The sequence below is a fragment of the Trichechus manatus genome, unplaced genomic scaffold (genome assembly GCF_000243295.1).
Source record: "Trichechus manatus latirostris isolate Lorelei unplaced genomic scaffold, TriManLat1.0 scaffold00100, whole genome shotgun sequence".
NCBI classification, from domain to species: domain Eukaryota; kingdom Metazoa; phylum Chordata; class Mammalia; order Sirenia; family Trichechidae; genus Trichechus; species Trichechus manatus.
The window spans coordinates 5542058-5562684 of record NW_004444036.1 but is presented as its reverse complement, the minus strand read 5'-3'; the positions used below and the strand labels follow the sequence as shown (position 1 = coordinate 5562684).

General features: G+C 35.8%; 1 protein-coding gene across 5 annotated transcripts in view; it reads right to left on the bottom strand.

Annotated features, from left to right (window-relative positions):
- CNKSR2 (connector enhancer of kinase suppressor of Ras 2) overlaps positions 1–20627 on the bottom strand; it is a 281133-nt gene that overhangs the window by 93012 nt on the left and 167494 nt on the right. For 3 of the 5 annotated variants that reach the window (XM_004382841.1, XM_004382843.1, XM_023737286.1), the window contains 3 exons: positions 20241–20452; positions 6760–6849; positions 5012–5226 (listed from right to left, as the gene is read on the bottom strand). In XM_004382841.1, the coding sequence (XP_004382898.1) occupies positions 5012–5226; positions 6760–6849; positions 20241–20452 (517 nt within the window). The remainder of the gene's footprint in view (positions 1–5011; positions 5227–6759; positions 6850–20240; positions 20453–20627) is intronic. The other 2 variants (XM_004382842.1, XM_023737287.1) reach the window with 1 other exon arrangement.

The window sequence follows — 20627 nt, the reverse complement described above, 5'->3', positions numbered from 1 at the left end:
AGAGGGTCAGCAAAAAAGAGGAAGACCCTCAATGAGATGGATTGACACAGTGGCTACAACAATGGGCTTAAGCATAACAACAATTGTGAGCATGGCGCAGGAATGGTTAGTGTTTCGTTCTGTGGTACATAGGGTCACTATGAGTCGGAACTGACTCGATGGCACCTAACAACAACAACAATAATGAAATGGCAGGGAAAGAAGGAAAGGAGAAGTAGCTGGAACTGAAGCACTGAAGCTGGGGTGGAGAAGGTAGGGTAGAAGCTGCAAGGGAGCTAACGCTAATGCATTGTTGGCACCTGTGGAGCACAGACATACTGAAAATCATCCTGTTTAAAGGGGCTAACTGGGACCTGATTTATAGGGAGTCCAGTATGGTGACTGTTACTTATTAGGTGTTTCCAATACTCTTTTAATTGGGTGGGTGGCCAGAGACAAGTTGCACATGGTTTGTAGCAGTAAACCGGCCAGATGCTAGGGCCATCTAGCTCCTTGGAGGAGGGGGCCAATAAGGGCAGGGTTCCAATTAACTGTTCATGTGAAATGGAATGTTAATCAATAAACAAAGTAAAATTTATTCACATGGATTAGACAAACATGACAGAAGACATTCAGACACCCATTCTCTCCCCAGGCACATGGGAAGCTGAGCCTACGATAATAAGATCCTGGCAATTCCCACTACTAATACACTCAAACTGAAGGTCTGTTTGCTTTGAGAAGGGCTGGCCTAGGACATGGGGGTAGGGAGATTTGTTTTCATGTTGAAGACATCAACTGAGAGGTACTAAGAAAGGCACTGAAGTTTCTGTCACATTCACTTAGTCACTATTCATTCATTTATTCATCACATTTCTATTGAGAGCTTAAAAAAAAGCCAAACCCGTTGCTGCTGAGTCAATTTCGACTCATAGTGATCCTGTAGGACTGAGCAGAACTGCCTCATAGGGTTTCCAAGGATTTGAACTGCTGACCTTTTGGTTAGCAGCTGTAGCTCTTAACCACTGTGCCACCAGGGCTCCAGACTTACTATAACGCTACAGTAATCATGATTTTGTGGTACTGGCAAAAGAATAGAAAAATCTCTAATTGAGACCTTGTAAGGTACTATATACTAAGTGCTAAAATACAGTGCTTAACAAAATGGAGACACTTTCCCTGCCCATCATGACAGGCCTGCCTTACCATGGATAGGGGAGAATGACACTAAGCAGACAATCACATAAGTGAATACATAATTACAAATCATAACAAATATTTTGAAGAAAAAGTAGAGTGATAAGAGAATATAATAGGATAAACTGATTTAGTGGTGGTCAGGTACAATCTCTCTGAGATTTCAGGTTTGGATGGGAGTAAGCCTGGGGGGTGAAGGGGTTAAGAGCATACTTAGTAGAGGGAATAACAGCATGTCAACAAGGAAAGAGGTGGCAAAGAACTGATGGATTATCAGGATAGCCAGAATATAGTGAATGGTTTCTTTTTAAATAAATTTAACAAAAAATTATATACACTGGAAGAACATATGCTGAATTTAAAAAAGTAAAAAATGTGTATTTTACAGTCCCATAAACTTCTAAATCTTTATTATTATATAAACATTTCTGTTAAGAGCTAAGAGAAATGATCCTGCTATTAAATTCAACTAAGTTTTCTTTACATTTGAACGCAAATCTTTGATTATATGGAGTTAGTCTTACAGCAGAGATAGCACCCTATGAAACTCAATATTCAATCCTCATAGTCCTATTCTGCTGCTAAAAATGGCATGTTATCCAAAGGAATAACTGGTAACGATGGGGATTAGTGGTTCATCATAAAGGTAACTGGATTATGTTTTGATAATTGATCTTGTGTTTTCAAGGAAAATTTAAGACAACAAGGGAAAACTACTTTCATTGTTTAAATAAGTATGTATAAATAGATAAAAAGTATAAAACAAGAATTCTTGTGAAATATAAAAAGCAATCATTTAAGAGTATGTTGTTTTGCCTCTGAGGTCCAAACAATTTTAATTATAATACTCTGTAGTCCCAGCAATAGATCATGCTGAATACCTACTTGCGCTTTATAACAGCAGCAGCTTTGTACGTTTCTCTTAATAAAAAATAGTAAGCAAAACAAAAGAGAAATCTGGATAGAAACCAATTCAGGCACTGAAATGTTATTAAAGTCAACATAGGAGGGTACATGTTTCTTAAAAAGTCACATTTCTTCAAAATTCACTCATGTACTCATTAAAGCAAAAATTCGGTTGTGTATGGAAGGTCTAGCATGTACAGAGCACCAGGGTAGAGTGTGGAAAGAGCACTGGGTAGGTGATTTGGGTTCTAGTCCTGATTCTAGCACTTGTACTTTCTTGCAACACAGCTTGGGTGAGGCACTGGGTAAGCTGGAACAGATATCATCAATCTGGGAAATACCAGGTTTTGAGTTTTATCATTTGCAAATAGCATTGTTGTGAGGTTCAAAAGACATACTAAATGCGTAAAATTCCTTGATAACTGAAAGTTCTAAATAAGTGCAAGATGAGGTCCTCAAGGGAACCTAGAGTCCAGTGAAAATCCCAACAACAAAAGCTCTCTTTTTGAACACTGGTTATAAATACCCAACATGTACTTTGAGGTAACAATTACTTTGTTTCTTCTAAACCTGAGAAGAGAGTTAGAAATTCCCCAGTCTTCTACTCTGGGATTGGTGGCTCAGTGTGACATGGGAGGATCTCCCCAAGGTTACCAATGTGCATCACTCCGAGCTGACCCTCTGTCAAAAATTAGTTGGGATAAACATCATCTATCTGGGAAACACCACTTTACAGACTCAGGACACATGACAAAAGTAGGAGACAAAAGTAGATTCTCTGATTTCTTAAAATAAATTTATAGAAGTTACTAGACCAGGTTCTTGATAGACATAGCTAGATAATGCCCTTCAGAAAGGTGGTAACAATTTGTATTCTTAGTTAATACTCACAATCCACAAGCCTCATCTCTCTACTTTTCTTCCTAACACAGTATACTCCTGTTCAGATGTGTATGGCTGTATAGAACAGGCTGAGTGCTTCAATGTGCCTTCAATGGCTCACCACTCTTCTTAGGATAAAATTCAAAGTCTTTAATAGTTTATACAGTCTATGTGAAGTGGCTTCTTCTTCCCTCTTCAGCTCATTTCTCACTACCAACTTGCCTCTTGAATGGACCAGCTGTCTTTCATATTCAGACCTTTGCTAAGACTATTACTTATGACTGGAACATCACATTCTAGAGGGAGCTCAAGATTAATACAGCATTTCTGACTAGTGGTGATAGCAACAGTGGCCCCCATCACACAGCTAAGAGTACTGATTTGAGACTGACTTCAAATGCCTGTGGAAAAAATAATAATTTTATTTGTCAGCCATTTAAGGGAACGATTTTGATATGGGTACTAGTCTTCTGGAGTGGAAAAGGTTTGGGAGCATGTAACTGGGGAGAGAAGAGGGTGGAAAATGAAGCACCTAGGAGTGCTAAAGACATTCCCACTCCAATCCAAATAAAGGGAAATATTTCTCTACATTCTAGTTTTATGAGAGAGCTATAGAATAAGTAAGTAGATGATTTAAGAGTTACTCATAAAAGCAACTCAAGGCTAAGTTATTAAATCCTTCACACATTATATACCTAGAGTAGTACATCTTCTACATCAGTGACAGATTAAATTTTTGTGATACTTTGAGCATTGAGCACATTTGTTCAAATTACTTAAAAACTTGTAAACCATATTTTCAAGGACGCCTTATAAGAAACTATATAGTTCCATTGTCACAGAAACGCCCTTTTAATTAAAATGGTGTAAAATGGGTTGATTTTGTGAATAAATGGTATGGCCAGGGCCGGATTACCCAATAAGCAAGATATGCACAGGCCCAACTGTGTCTTCCCACCAGTCTGCAGTGTACAATTTCACCTGTCCCCCACCATACCAAAGACATGGTGAAACCATGTGAAATGGCTCACCACAGATTAGCAAGTAAATACAATTAAGCCTGTGCATACCTTGCTCAGTGCAAGCCATGTATACTGTGCTTACTGGTTAATCTACCCCTGGTTATGGCTAACAAGGTTCTTAGCCCAACTCACTATTCATTGCTACTGTTTCATCTGGCCTAGTCTTAATGGCCCTGCCTTTGGTCTCTCAATTGAGGCTCTGCAACAGAGTGATCCAACAGGCCAATCTGATCATGCAAATCCCCAGATCAAAATTCTTCAATGGCTCTTCATCACTGCAGGAAAAAGCCTAAGTACTTTATCATAAAATTCTTGATCTAACCCCTGCCTACCTCTCCAGGTCCATCTATTGCCCCTTCCTTCCATGCTTTCTCTGGATTTTTCAGTGAACGAGCAATTCTAAGCCACAGACATATCATATTCTCACATATGCCTTCCCACTAAAATATTGCTACTCATCTTCCACTCTTCACTTAAATGTTCCCTATTCTGAAGCCTTTTCTCACTTCCCCAGCAGGCTAAGGCCCTTCTTCTCCTATGTTCTTCCTATACTTCATACAGTCACCATTACATGGAACTGTTGGCATGTCTTTCTCCCCATATAGTGATGTGGTATGTCTTCCCATTTTTATCTCTAACACCACGTACTATGCCTACCACATAAGAGATCACTTTTAATGAAATCATAAATATATTAAAAATTCTCTTTAATGTTGAACATTAGTTATCCATTCACTATGCATTATCACACTGATGATTAATCAGCTAATTAACTGTTGTTCGCCATCAATTTTGTGCATATTTACCTTATTAAAATATAACCTGCTACAACATGTGAACTAATTCAACATATAATTGAAGAACAAATCGATAACCCATCATTTTTTTAAGGGCATAAACTATGAAGTTAGGATGTTTTGTGAAAATATGGCAATAGGAAAAAAAAATCTGGAATTTACCCAAAAGAGTAATTTGTCAGTTTCCCAATAAAAGCTGTATTGCAGAGTTTTTGAGAATGTACTTACATGGTAGAGTGTGGTCTCCGGCACAGGTGTGCCCATGATGTCTTGTCTCAGTGCGTCCATTTGCAAACCAGGTAGCAATGAATAGTGAGTCGGGCTAGTACTCTTATCACCCTTCTTTTTTGACTTCTTCCCTGTGTCTTTTTTGCTGTTTCTCTGAAACATGTATTCTTCTTGAGCAATTTTTTCATTGCTCATATATCGGAGTAGAGAGTTTTCTATATAAAAAGAGATAAATACACCAATGTAAATATGCAAATATCCCACATTTACCATTTTTTCCTAATTATGCTATTAGATTTCATTTCAAAAATTTAACTTGATTTAATTTATAAAATATCTATGTAATGAAAATATGGAGGATCTTAATGTGTTAGGACCATAAAATAAGAAATAGCCAGTAGAGTGTTTTTCCAAGTTTTATTACATTAGAATCACCTGCAGAGCTTCAATTAGAAGTTTTGAGTGTGTGGCTCATAAAGTTTCCCCAGAGGGATTCTACTAAGCTTGATGACAAACACTGACCTACTGCATCCTAGGTAGCATTCTTGGAGAAATACAAGCCTGTGTTATGAACCAACAGTCTGGAAACTTAGTTAATAAAATCCATGCTTAAACTGATAGTTAGCACTTAGTACTTCATACAGCTTTTTTTTTTTTAAATGTCACTTGCAGTGACTTGGAGATGGTATATGATAGGCATATCTCCTTTATTTTTTCCCCCTGGTTTATTCTATAAAACAAATGAGGTTAGAAACTGAAGCTTGGAAAACGAGTGAATACGTAGACGTAAAAGAATCCGTCAATGTTCCTGTATTTACCAACATATTCAGAAATGCTTGCTCTATAAAACAAGTGTTAAGAAGACTAATGAATCAGACATTCATGCTTGCTTGTCCCTGTGTGGTCTGTGGATCTGTGTAGTAATTAAATAAATTCTGGTCATTGGCTAGAAATAACAGGCAAATAGGTCAAACACTTCATGAAGGAAGCTTACGAGCTTAGGTCCTATGAATTGTTTTGATTTGTTTTGTTTTCATCTACAACCTTATGGATCTTTATTTTGGGAAGTGGAAGTAGCAGCATGACCCACTGGGCCCACCATATCCACATCTGGTCAAATCCCATGCAGTGAGACTTTCACTTGCTCTCTTTACTGCTCACCTCAATATCAGGATAAGTGGACACAAAAACTTACTGTTGGTAGATACTTCAAGAGTACCCCACCCCCAAGTAAGAAGATATCCCTGAACAGCAAACAGAACAGAAAAATCAAAGCAGTTTTTTTTTCTTTTCATTTCATTAGAGTCACTGCCCCAGTTTCCATTAGCTTTTATCCATGTGCTTCAATGCTTATTTTGAGGTTGTGTCAATACAAAAGTAGTGAGATTGCATTGCGGACCAATGGGGACTGATCACAAAATGCTCCTATTCAGTGAACTTAATTTTTTTATGCAGTTTCACACTTCTGACCTTTTTTTCCAAATATTATAATTTCAGGTAACAATTAGATATTAATTTTTCATTGTGTACTTATCTACCCTGGATCACTTAGGAAGGATTCAGGGAAGATATCTACTTAACAACTGGTCAAGATAGTCAAACGTTGGTCTGAATTGATTTTGGTGTACTATAAAATTGATGAAGAATAAGAAATTCTCCACTGAAACCATAACATCCTACTTAAAGAACATTTTAATTTGCTTATTGTTCAAACAACCCAGCCTACACTAAAATTCTAGAACACTTACCTCTTCTACTATCTCTCTTCATCTTATTTGGATCTTCATAGTCCCCCACCCAATTATATTCCACTGGCATAGATATAGGTCGTAGCTTGCCTAAACACAGAGAACAAAATTCACATCACATTGGTTTTTTTTTTTTCCCCATGTCCGCTCAGACTCACACTGATTTTTAGGTACAGTCTGCAAAACACACTCACTCATATGCAACATTATGGTTGGCATTTGTGTAGATGAAGAAAATGTGTGTTTTGAGCCAGAAGGTGAAACTGCCTGTGGCAATTGGCCAAGTGATAATGCAAACTTAAGGCATTTTTTATAAATAATAAAGAATAGCCTAGGTTTGCTCTCTCAACAGCCCAGACTTTAAGAGTGTGGTCCTTTACAAAGAAGATCATTATTTAAGTGATTATACTTCATGTTCAATAACTGGATCCCTGTGTTATTCTTCAATGTTCAAGTGTCTGTACCTTGATAGCCTACCTCCAACATGGTAGCCCCTTGTATTTAACCTGCCTGCCAGGATATTAACCCATTGTTTCATGCTGGAACACCATAATGCTAACTTCTCATCTTTATTGCCTCCTAACTCCTATCACCATACATTTTGGATACCACCATGCCTCAGCAATATAGCTAGATTCTCTTTTCTGGCCTATAGCTGGATCTGTCCCTAAGCATCTCTTCTACTACAGTGAGCATGTCTAGTTTATAGATCCTAGTAACCACTGCTTTGGCCTGTCCCATTTCCTTCTGGGTTTATATTCTTACTAAACAGCATTTGCTTTAGCAAGGAGAAGTCATAGCATAGACTGCAAGGATAACTTTTAGGCGAGGCTGCAGTGTATTATTTTTGTTCAACTTGAAGTTCCTGAAACACAAAACAGCCAAAGAAAATCATACAGAAGTTTTAAAAGGAAACCTAGCACAATACTTAGCTAAGACAATCGCTTAGTAAATGCTGAATGAAAGAAAAGCAGAGACTCAAACAGCACTGGATTCTAACAATAATGATGATTACAATAATCATAATAGTACTAACACATATATATCATTTACCATATGCTAGGTACTGTCCAAGGGTTTCATATGCATTAGATTGTTTGATTCTCATAACAACTATGAGAAATAAACTATCATTATCTTCATTTTACCAGATGAGGAAACCAAGACAAGCTGGTAAGTAGTAATACCAACATTCAAACCCAGGCACTCCAACACCACTTCTGCCATAATTCTTGGTAACTTTAGTATTCACCTTCCAATATTCTGGCCTCTCAGTTTCTTTATGTTCTCATCTCCAATCATTCTTGTTATCATATAGTTAATCTTGTCATCCGCAAAGACTGCAATCCCTCCAAATATTCCACTTTCCAACTACCACCTTCTGTATTTCTGGCACACTGCCTACAGTACTCCAAGTCCAACAATGCTTCCTCTTTTCATCTATCGATCTAACCACTTTTCAGTGTGTCTCAGTCACTTTATGTCCTCTTGACTTCCCTTCTTGTCCAGCTAAATTTCATGATCAATTATTATAATCACTCCAGAAATTAAAAAAAAAGTTAGAAAACTTCTAACTCTGTTTTTGAGGAAAGTTTACCACCCTTATGGCTTTTTGTTATGCATACGGATAGTTTATTTAGTGTGTTTTGCTCAGTTCTTTTAAAGTCAGAGGATGAATTAGACATGATAAAATTATTGAGCCAAAAAATACAGTATTTATTTAGTGGCTTCCTTTCAAAGTGTACAAACGACTTTACAAATGATCACCGAAGATACCAAAATTCCCAAGGAATATATCTGCTCTTTTACAGAGAGGGAATTTGGGTAAGTTGATCCCAGTTCATATATTCTGCCCATTAAAGGCAGGGTAGAGGTTTTAGGAAAGGTCTCCTTTTGTCATGTCTATTCCACTACTTTGTAGAGTCATTCTTCCAGATTTTCAATTTTATGAATGTTATTATTTTCAAAATATCTACAACTTATTTCTTTAGAATCTGGCCTTTAAAATAAATTCCATTTCACCATGGGCACTAAAATTAAAGCAGTTAACAGCTCTAACAGTTTCCACATGTCACCAAGAATAGCCTTTGAAAAGTGAAAAATCCAATAAATAAGCAGTTAATTGTTTTACTTGCTCTATATGTTATTTAAAAAATCCTAATTTGATACTTTTCAAGGAATTGATTGGTTGTCTGGAGTCAAATATATGTGCACAAAAACAAGAAGAAGAAAGATTTGCACTCATGTTATAACACCTCACACATAATATACGAAATACATAATTGTACTAGTGTTTTGGGTCATCTTCTCTGAAGTTCTAATGGATATAAATCATTTAAGCATGTAATTAAGTTCTTAATACTTCTGGTTATGTTATTCACCATATGGAAAAAAATGCATAAAATTCTAACATTGACTTTTCAGGGCGTAATTTTTTTTTAAAAAACAGAACTTCACTGTATATTACTAACTCAAAATTGAATGAAAATATATTGACTTAGACAAAAAAGTAAAGGAGATAAAAGGCCTTAATTAAAATTTACTTTTTGAGGACATGAAGCCTTTGCTTTTATTATTTATAAAGCTGTAAATTTAGCAATGCAATACAAAATATTTTAAAAAGTACGTTGTTTATGTATAACAAATAATGTTGCTTCTAAGTATTAATTCTTTTATAAATTTTTTATTGTGCTAAAATATTGATACAGAGTTAATGAAACAGTTAAAGTAATAACATAAGGTAACATTCTTATATAAACAGCAGTCCTTTGCAGAATGAAAAATAGACAATGGCTTAAATTATTTCAATTCCAAGTACACAGATCATTGATTGCAGCTTGGAAATACATTTGTCACTGCATTTATAGAGCAACGTTTTAATTTCACAAGACAGCAAAGTTCAAGTAGAAAAAGAATTTTATAGTTTGATGTTACAGTACTGTTGTTAAAAAAAGAAACAAAAGGAGTACTATTATACCAAAAACCAAACCCGTTGCCATTGAGTCAATTCTGACTCATAGTGACCCTAAAGGACAGAGCAGAACTGCCCCATAGGGTTTTCAATGAGTGCCTGGTGGATTCAAACTGCCAACCTTTTGGTTAGCAGCCATAACTCTTAACCACTATGCCACCAAGGTTTTCATAACCATCATACTTAGATTTAAATCAAATATATATTATTATTAATACATGCAAAGTATTTTTATTCTCATGTGACTTTTTATGACTTATTACATTAAATACACCTGACCCATGCCTATGTAAATGTACATAAATTAATAATTTGTTTCTGAAGAATAATTAAAAAAATTTAGAAGTCTCTTTTGACATTAACATTTACATTAGCTCCTGAGTTGGTAAGATTAAGATTACTAAATCATGAAGAAAATTGATTATAATACCAACTACAATGATAAACTGTTTTCCTGAGCAAAACTACGTACTTCATTTCTTTGCTGTGGCATGGGGAATGTACTACGGTAATTATACCCATGCAGAACTCTTCTTCTGTTAATAGTCAAGAAAAATGAGGATGAGAGTCCATTTAAAACTTTTTGCTGACCACTCCATCTTAGAGTAATATTTCATTCTTCTAAGCGTAGAGCATTTACTAATTGCAGAGTTCACTTGAAAATGTATCACATAAAATGTATCTCTTTTATTTACAATGCCTTAAACACAGGAACTGCTCAGTATTTGTTAACTGATTGCTTATTAAGAAAGTAAACAGGGGACTTGCCTCTTACACTGGACCACAAGGGCACAAGCTACACCACTGCTTTCTGTTTTCATAGCAGGGCTTTGAATCAGTTTGAACTGGTTCAGTTATGGCCGACAAAGTGAAACCAGAACAGATTCGAATTTTGACACCTTGGGTGATCTGGAACAATAACTGGAATGAGAAAAATTATGGGTTGAAGCCCTGGAACAGGAAACTCAGAAGAGGCATAGTGAGCCCCTTCAGGAGACTGATGCATGAGACTGGATTATTAGCAGGACTGTGGAGAGCGAGGAGACCTGGTGGCACAGTGGTTAAGAGCTCAGCTGCTAGCCAAAAGATCAGCAGTTCAAATCCACCAGCTGCTCCTTGCAAACCCTATGGGGCAGTTCTACATTGTCCTATAGCATTGCTATGAGTTGGAATCGAGTTGATGGAAACGGGTTTGGTTTGGGTTTTTGGTAGAGAGCAACACACTTTCAAAGTGGTGCATCGGCCACTATCTTTGATGAGGCGCTGCTGTTTCTGACTCTGCTCAAAATCCTATGGGTAAGAGATTTGGTTGCTATGCAAAGCATATGCTGCCCTTGTTTTCTAAGAGGGAGATTAGGTTTCTAGCAGAGCTTCGACCTGTAATTTTTCACATTCCAGTTATTGTTCTGGTTCATCCACATGTTAAAAATTTGGTTCTGTTCCAGTTCTGCTTCTCTGGCCATGACTGAACTGGGAAGAACTAGTTTGAAGCCCTGTGTCATAGTTTCCTTCCCCTCCCTTCTTCCTCTCTCCATCCCTTCCTTCTAAAGTAGTATGTCATCCTGACAAATCCTCTTCATTCTTCTAACAAATTGAGACTTAGAGAGCTGTCTGGTAATCAAATCAGAATTAGAAGTGCTGTCTCCTGATTTCTTATCTAGAAATATTCTGGTATTAAGCTACCTATGATGTCTGTTGAAACACCACTCAATTGCTGCCTTTTCTAATTGTATCACTTTTTTTTAAAAAAACTCTGTCCCAAAACATGTTAAAATCATTAAGTTTCAGGGTAATAAGCAGCATCTGAGAAGCACTCTGCTCTCTTACAGTTGCCAAAGAGTTAAAAAAAAAAGACTGCAGAGAAATTTCTCCGTAAGTCTGCCATACCCTTTAATGCCCAGAAAAAAGGCCTTCTCTAGATTCTAAGGAGAAAAAGTATACACATGTACACACACATATACACATCTGTTCTAAATATTTTAACCAATATTTTGATAAAAATGAGTGTAGTAAAGAATGGTTAAACTATAAGCTTGCCACATACGCCCATCAAACACCCCACATACCAGACAGAAAAATTACTTTCAGATGGTTGACTGCATTTCTAGGAAAACAACCCAAGGTTATTTAAGGCAGAGAAGCACACATTCAAAAAAGAAGTAAAATGGAATTAAATGGGGAATCAATTTTTTTTTAAGGATAAAGGTAACATATCTGGATCTAATAAAATAAGAATGGGCTGTTTGATCTTTAGGGGCTTTTTTTTCATTTTTGGATAAAAGCCTTTGGAGAAAAATTGGCTTGTAAACATTTCAATGGGATGATCATGTAAGCATTGGCTTTAATGTCCCATAAATAATACAAATAAAATACAAACCTAATGACTATTAACTTGAAGTCTTTTCAGTTTCATTAATGGAGAACAGAAACAATTAAAATCTCATTTCAAAGAATAAGCCACATCTTGTTTGTATATTTTCCTATTGTTTTCTATTCCATACTTTAAATGGGGAGTAATGTAAAAAAAAAAATATTGAAGGAGAAAATACTGAACTGCATAAAAAATTATATGGCACTTTTAACACTTGATTCCAAGGCTAATTATATTTTGAACAAAATTACCTTCTGTAAACATTCTACCAAGAGAACTGAAGTTGGGAAGGGTAGGCTTTTCTTTCTTTAAATGTTACCACTGTGTGAAGAGACAATTCCTGTACCATAGGTAGGTGAGGGAGGAACGGGGAAGGATCCAGATGGTTTAGACTGTCTAAGTAACAAGAGTTTTGGGTCCGCCTCTGAGGACTCTGATGGGTATAAATGAGCTACGCTAAAATGTACTTTTACCCCTGCTGTGCTCAGCATTAATATAGATGTAGATAAGAAAGATGAAAAGCCACACAGATACTATTTGGTTAAAAACACCCAGTTCTCATGTGAAAGAACTACAAATTCAAGCAATCCATTTTTTAAAATCTTAATAAAGCAGTGTCTTGAAAATGCTATCACTTCTCATGAGAAGTGAAAAAGACAATGATTAAGACCATCTATTGCAAGTAATTCTCATTTGGAAAAAAATAACATCTTGCTATAATTTTACAATTCCTTTCACATATTTTTCTCTTTGGGATCATACTATTAATGAAGCTAGCAAGAAAGGTAGAGATGAAACACTCAAGACACAGTTGTCTCAGGATTTCACAAATAATCAGTGTTGGCAGCAGTCCCTGAATACAGACTTTTAAATTCCTACCACAGTGCTCTTTTCAAATTGCCTTGGTGATGAATCATTCAAGACAACTATATTAAACAAAAATCCAGGTAATTTTTCTTTAAAAATAATTCAGTGACATGTATGATTATTGCCTTCTTGTTTAAGTGTCCTCCCAGCCAGGTTGCAGCTCTTATAAAATATTCTTAAGGCTATGTGAAGAACTAAAGGAGAATTAGAGTATAACCTGTGCATGTTACCTTTGGATTTGCAGTCCACTGCCTTAACACAGAGGAAAATAAATTGGTTTGATATGTGTTACTTATAAAACAATGACAGGTTGTCATATGCATACTTTTAAATGGCTATATATTGTTTTCATTATTTGCTCTGTTTCCACAGCTACTGATATTAAGGTAATCAGCGTATAATTTTCAGTCATCTCTTCTTTAACAACAATGGATATAACACTTGACATTTTCTATCCCCAGGGGTCTATTTCCTCCATGATTTCTGGCAAACTGCTTTGCAGTGAAACTGGTAATTCCACAAGTAGCCTGGGGTATAGAACATCATGCACTCATATTTCCAGTTAGTTTTTATTACTTTAGTTGTGACTTTCATCACCAGTAAGATTTACTCTAGAAATGGTATACATCTGGCTTTTTTGCAAGATAAAAATGAAGATGATATTCAACATGCAGACTGCTGGGCAGGGTCCAACCTAAGCATTCAGATTTTTCGAAATGCTTATCTGTAAGTCAGCTGTTTGGAACTTGGAACACAAAGACATTTTTTCACTGGTATTTGAGTCTTCAAGAGGAGCTGCAAAAACTACTTCAGCGTTTTCCAAAATACATTCCATCAAATGTTAGTTCCATTGGGAAGTTAATAACTATTACGTGACCAAAAAAAAAGATTCAATGTACAAGTATGTTTGGGAAACAGTAAGTTAACCCAAGTTCAATAAGACTTTCAAAGCCTTTAATATGCTAATGTGCATTTATTAATCTCCAAGAGGGGGATAAAATATGCAGAGCTTCCCAATCTTATTTAACCACGTAACCTCTTTCTTTTACAAAGACTCTCTTTCAGGACTACTGGTCTGAAGAACATTCTTAGGAAAATGCTGGATTACTTAAGCCACACTGTGATCTGAACACTAACGGCTCTGTTTAACTTTACCTAGCTGCCATTTCTTACATTTTTTTCCACCACAGGGGAAAATCACTCTGATATCAACTAGGGACAAATGTATCTCTTCCTGCCTCAGGGGATGTCATGATTAGGTTTTTATTGTAGGGCAGGATAGGTAATCCCAGACACCTACAACATATACTACTTCTGCCCAAGAAAACAAACTAAATGAATAAAAGTAGATACATCTTTCCAGGACAATAACGTCCCAGGTTGTTAAAAAAAAAAAGCTACTGGCCGTATGTCATGAATGGCTCTAACTCTGACTTTCTAGTATCTGATTCTGTGTTCAGTTTGTCTGTGAGTTAGTTCTTAATAAGTAAGGTTTTTCAACAGTAGCACCACTGACATTTTGATCAAATCATTCTTTGTTAGAAGAGCTGTCCTGTGCACCAAGCAGTATCCCCCAACCACTGAGTTGTGACAACCAAAAACGTCTCCAGACATTGCCATATTATCTCCTGGTGGGGGGGCAATATCACCCATAGTTGAGAATCACTGAGTTAGACTGTTTCTATTCTTGGCTTTTCCATTCTGTTAATGAGGGGAGCACTATTTCATCTGGTTCTTATCTTTCTAGTGATTAATTCACTTGAAGAATTTCTTTTTTCCTCTGATGGTTGCATTAGCTTTGCTGATTCAATTTGCTAATATTTTCAGTTTATCCACTTACTAATACCTTGGAACTTTCTTAAAGGTTTCTTTTCTTAATCTTACTGTTTTATCCATTACCTATTACTTTAAAGTTTTCAGAGTGGTCTTTTCTTCCTAGGTTTCATTTCTTTTGAGAGTTTCTAACTATTTTATTTATTTTACATATTTTCTCCCTCCCTCTTTTTAGTAACTAATCTAAAACTTTTAAAAGGTATAGGGGCTCAATTGTTTTCAGATTTCTGATGCTGAGAGGCTGTAACTGGGTTTCTCCGGATCAGCATATGAGCTGATGAGTTCCATGACGGAGCTTAAGAAGACTTGGATCAGGCAGTTTCCTGTGTTATTAGCTATTTGAATGCTCTTCCTTCTGCTTTTGCAAAACCGAACCAACAAACCAAAAAAAAAAAAAAAAAAAAAAAAAACCAAAACAACTCTATTCACATTTCTTTTAATTGCCATTATTTAAATGGTTGGTTACTGGGTAGGTAGAGGGAACACTTCTAACTCCTTTGTCCCATCCTACTTCTCCCTACAAGAGAGGAGGAAGTGGTAATCTGATTCATCAGAACTTCACAATCATTGGAACATTTTTATTATATCATTTAGGCACCATTTTTTGAGCACTTTCAATGAGGCAAGAACTGTCTTAAGTGCCTGACATATATTATCTCATTTAACTCTCATAAAAACACTGAGTAGTTTTGGTATCCCATTTTACAAATAAAAAAACAAAAGCATACAGGTTAAAACTATTAAAGGCCAAGCTGTGACACCAAACTCAGGTCTATCTGACCTCAAAACTCACACTCTTCTACTTCTACCAGTAAAATTGTAAAAATTAAAGAAGAGTGTCTTCTCTAGGTGATTATTCTAATTTTTACATTAGGAACAGTCTATTTTCTATTTCTATGTCAAAATATTACTGAACTGCTTTTCCATGTTCCCTTGCCACCATCAACTTGATATTGAAAATTATTTTGTGAAGCTAACCAACACGTAGTCTTTATGAGATATATTAAATAAGTCCAAAGGAATTACAATTCCTATGAGTATAGTGCACATCTCACTTTCAATTCACTAATTTCTGTTTCTATGGTTAGTTCTGCTTTGGAAATGGTACATTTTACTTGAACACAGAAATTTCATGTGGTTAGAATCCCATTTGCTCTTCTCTCTAGCATAGTTGATGAGTGACAGCTGAATTTTCACCTGATAAGGAAGATTATATTTTTAAAAAATTACAGGAAAGAGAAGGCTTGTATTTGGAAATAAAGAAAGTGTGAATTTATTATGTATATTTGATCCTTTAAGAAATGTCTGAAATAACGCTATTAATTATAATATAACTGTCCAAAAGATAGAGCAAAGTTCTAAGAATGACTTTGTAAGATAAGGGGAAAGGCAATACTGAAGTACGATAAGAGACCCTGGAACCTACAGAGAACATCCTCACCTTACATGGATAAAGACCATTAGTTTGCAGGGTCACTGCCCATGTCCCTTCATCATGCTGCTGTAGGTCATTTTAAGCCATTTACAACCATGTGGATAAAATTACATGGTACTGGGTTTTCTCTGGTCCTGACTACTTGAGTGGAAAATGTTCAGGTATGATGTTATAGAAATTATTTTTCCTCAATGTACAATGTGTACAAATAACATTTATGAAGAGCATTTCTAAAATACCAACTTTACATTCATACATGTGCTTTTTGTTAGGGCTTAGATTTTCAATAAATCAAAAAAGGTCTGGATTCCAATCTTCAAAACAATACTATTGTGTTACATTATTGTAAAACATATGTTTTCCTCCCTTTCTTATAAAATGTGACCACCCACGCCACACAGACTCAGCCAACTGTGTCTACCCTTTATTTAGCAGGTTTCCGTGCACAGAAACGTACTATGATGGATAGTAAGGGCAAGGAGTCTGAGCACAGAGAAGGAGAAAGCTGCTAGGAAATAGTACTGTTCTGAAAAGTTGCCAAGCAACCGATCTCATCAGATTTGAACTTTTGTCTTTGAAGTATGCACAGATGAGACCAAATAGTTAAACTGATCTAATGCTATCTCTCCCCACTCCTTTCTACTTTTACATTAAAGCATCTATGTAATAATGATAACAGTGAAAATAAAAATCTAACACATACTGGGCACTTTCAAGGCAATTTATAATGCGTTGCCATTAAATTCTCACAAAAACTATGAGGCAGATATTATCATCGTCATTTAACAAGTAAGAAAATTGAGGCCTAGAGTAACATTCTCAAGGTCACACTGGAGTAATGGCAGATAATCTACTGCTGTCGAGCGGATTCCAACTCATAGCAACCCTATAGGACAGAATGAACAACCCCATACGGTTTCCAAGGCTGTAAATCTTTATGGAAGCAGATGATGTCCCGTAGAGCAGCTGGTAGGTTCGTACCGCGGACCTTTCAGCTAGCAGCCAAGTGCTTTAACCACTGAGCCACCAGGGTTCCTTAATGGCAGATAGGAATACACAGTATGTCTGCTGCTACAGCCAATGCTATTAACCACTAATCTATGTTGCTTTCCCTACTGATATCTGTGTTTCCAGAAATTATTCTTGTCTTGTCTATCTTTTTAGGAAAGTAAAACCTATTTTGTACTTACTGTCGGATTTAAAAAGGACATAACACATGGTTGCTAATTTTACCCCCAATTTAAGTATTTTTCCTGAGGTCTGTCAGGGTCACATCCATGTAAATGCACGTTTATTATAGTGACCAGTAAATACAAAATAATATCTACAAGAACATATCAGATCAGATCTACTTCTGCTTGCCTGAAATAAAATACTTGAATTTGGAAGGAGTAACACAATTTTTAGAAATTATTTTCCTACAATTTAGCAAATTATTATTACATTTAGCTAGGAATGTATTTAGTTATTAGTACCACTGGTAGGGTCCACACGTACTTAATCCCAGATCCACCACTTATTAGTTGGGTCAGTTATTTAACATCTGTATTTCAGATTTCTCATCTATAACATAAGGATTTTATTAGTATCTACTTCATAGGGTTTTCCCTTATGGAGTTAGGTTGTTGTGAGGATTGAATGGATTAATGCCATTAAAATGCTTACAACATATATAAAAGCTCAATCGGTATTATTTACTTATTTCTTTAGAAAGGACTTCCACTGGATATCCATATTGTACTTGTCTACTAGTACAAATAATCGTACTTCCTTCAACTCACTCTAAGCAACAACCAGTGGGTATATGATATAAAATGAGAACTCAGGTTAAACAATATATTTTAAAACCCACAATTAGACTATTTTTAAGCATTCTTTTTGTTTCTTTGTTCACTCTGTCTAATAACAGATCTTCCCTAAATATGTTTCTCATATATTTAACTTTAAAATACAACTGTACTAAGACAATGTGGCAAGTACATACATATTTCACCAAAAGCACATACTAAGCACTGTAGCATGTCTCCCCTTTGCTTCTTAAAATCCTACCCAGACTCTGATAATCTCAATTCTAACTTCTCTTTGAGTAAAGATGTACTCTGGGGAGTTAAAGAGTACTGGTGGCTAAATACACATACTTCAAGATAAGAGTATTCGTGACTAAGGCCTAAGTTAAACACACTAAAGATAAAGGACTAGGATAATACACTGCATTTTAAGGCATCATAAAGCACTTACAAGTGAAATTACTGTCATTTCCAGAAAATATCAGATGTGAACTTTTTTGTACTTTAATTTTTTTGCAGTATACATCATCAGAATAGTGTGTTTTCATTATCATTATTTTCAAACACAAGAGAATACTGTCACACTTTGGAGGACATGTTAGGGCCGCTTTATAGGTTAAATAAGGAAGTTGTGTTATTCTGACAGTCATTATCGCTTATGAGGCTTTGAAGTAATTTGTATTGGGGCCTTTAGGGCCTAAGCTAAGATATTTACATCAGTCCTTAGAGCTCAGACCTAGGTTTGAGAAGGTGTCAATCAGTAAGCACTTGTGGAATAAATAAATAAAAATCAAAATCTTATGGACTTTTAGAAAAGTCCACCCGTGTATGTATAAATTTTTGTATGGGAAAAAAGAAAAGTCCACCCAAACCCTTTTTTGCTCCTTTAAGTATTGTTATTTTTATTGAGAATACATTATCTTTAAGACTTTATATTAGCCATGGGGCAGGGGCAGAGATAACAAAGATGGCATGCATTTATACTGCAGAGGTTTATAATATAATAGGGGAAAAGCAAAGGTATAAATACCTTCAATATATAATGGTTCAAAGTAAGTGTTACCAGAGTAGTACAACTGAGGAGCTATGTTAAAAAAAATACCATTACTCATTCTCATGATAAAAAAAAGCACACGTCCAGAGAATAACACACAAAGTAAGATAAGTATGGCCCCTGTTCTTTAGGATCAATTTGGGCAAAATTTTTCATTCAAAATTATTACCAAAGAGCAGCGAAGAAATAAGGCATATGTAACAAGGCATGTGAAGTCTGCTCTTTTGGGGTCACTGGAGAGGCAAATGGCCATGGTGAACAAGCAGTGGGGACTAGAAAGCGAGAGTTAAAATCAACTTTCCTTCTGCTCAGCTCCCAGTGACAAAGTCTGGACTAATGAGCATGGACCCTGTCCCTCCCCAAAGTATAAGCACCTCACTGAAAATTATAGTTTGAAAACTGGAAATGGAGGAGCATAGACTTCCAATTCATTCAGTTCATTTTGCAATAGGACCACAGGCTTTCCTACTTTGACTTTAGGCAACTTGATCTGCAAACCTTTCAGATACAGTATGTTGATTTTAAGTATTTGTGACTGGGTAACTTTCTTGGTCGTGCATGGAAAAACAAGTTAAATATAAAAAAATTCTATGTATACAGTAACTCTAGGCCTGTCTTTGCCTTATATACAGTATGCCCATCCTCTTTAAAATGTCAACTCTTCCACTCATATGTCAAATTAATTTTGCAACTTCTTAAAAAAAATACAAAAATTGAGATGAGGTTTCCTTCCAAAAAGTCTATCTAATTTTAAGATTTTTAAAAGTCCCTTTGGAATAAGGAAACAATTTTATTTTAAGGAAGTCATGTTAACAGTAAGTATTCATTACAAAAAAAAACAGAAAAAAAATATTGAATTATTCCAACTTGGGAACATCTGACATACAAAATGTACATGTGATGCTAAAAACATTTTCATTAAATCATTAATGAGCTAAACTGTTACCTACTGTCCTTGCTTTGGAAAACAGAATAATTTCTAATGCCATGCCTCAATTTGATAAGATTCCACTTAGAAGCACATGACTGAAACAGACCAATTATAAAGATTCAAAAGCTATCAAGTAATTCTCACAATTCAAAAGCCTATGAAAGGAAATGGAGACTTCCATGCCAGAAATATATTCGTATGCAAACTTTAAGAGAAGAACTCTTATAGTTACCATAAGTTGGGGTGCTTTCTCGTCTTCCTTGACTGCTTGATCTTCCTTTTTCATATTCATAGCAATACAAGACGGTATCTTCTTCAACAATATTAAATCTCTTTCGATATTCCTGATCCAAAAACGAATTTGGTGATTCAGATCCCTTATGCACTGGCTTGCCCACCATATGTCCTCTGAGGTCTTCACAGGGAAGGTTTCCTTTTTCATCCCTAAAGAAAGGGTAAAGAAGAAGGATGTAGAAAAGAGTTAGGGTGGTAAAATGGCAGAGAAGGTCTAAAATAATAACAACACCTTCCCATACAATGCACCTTCTGATCTTTCCAACTTTCCTTTGAGGTGTACAGGGCAATTTTTAATTATTCCCACTTTGCAGGAAAAAAAAAT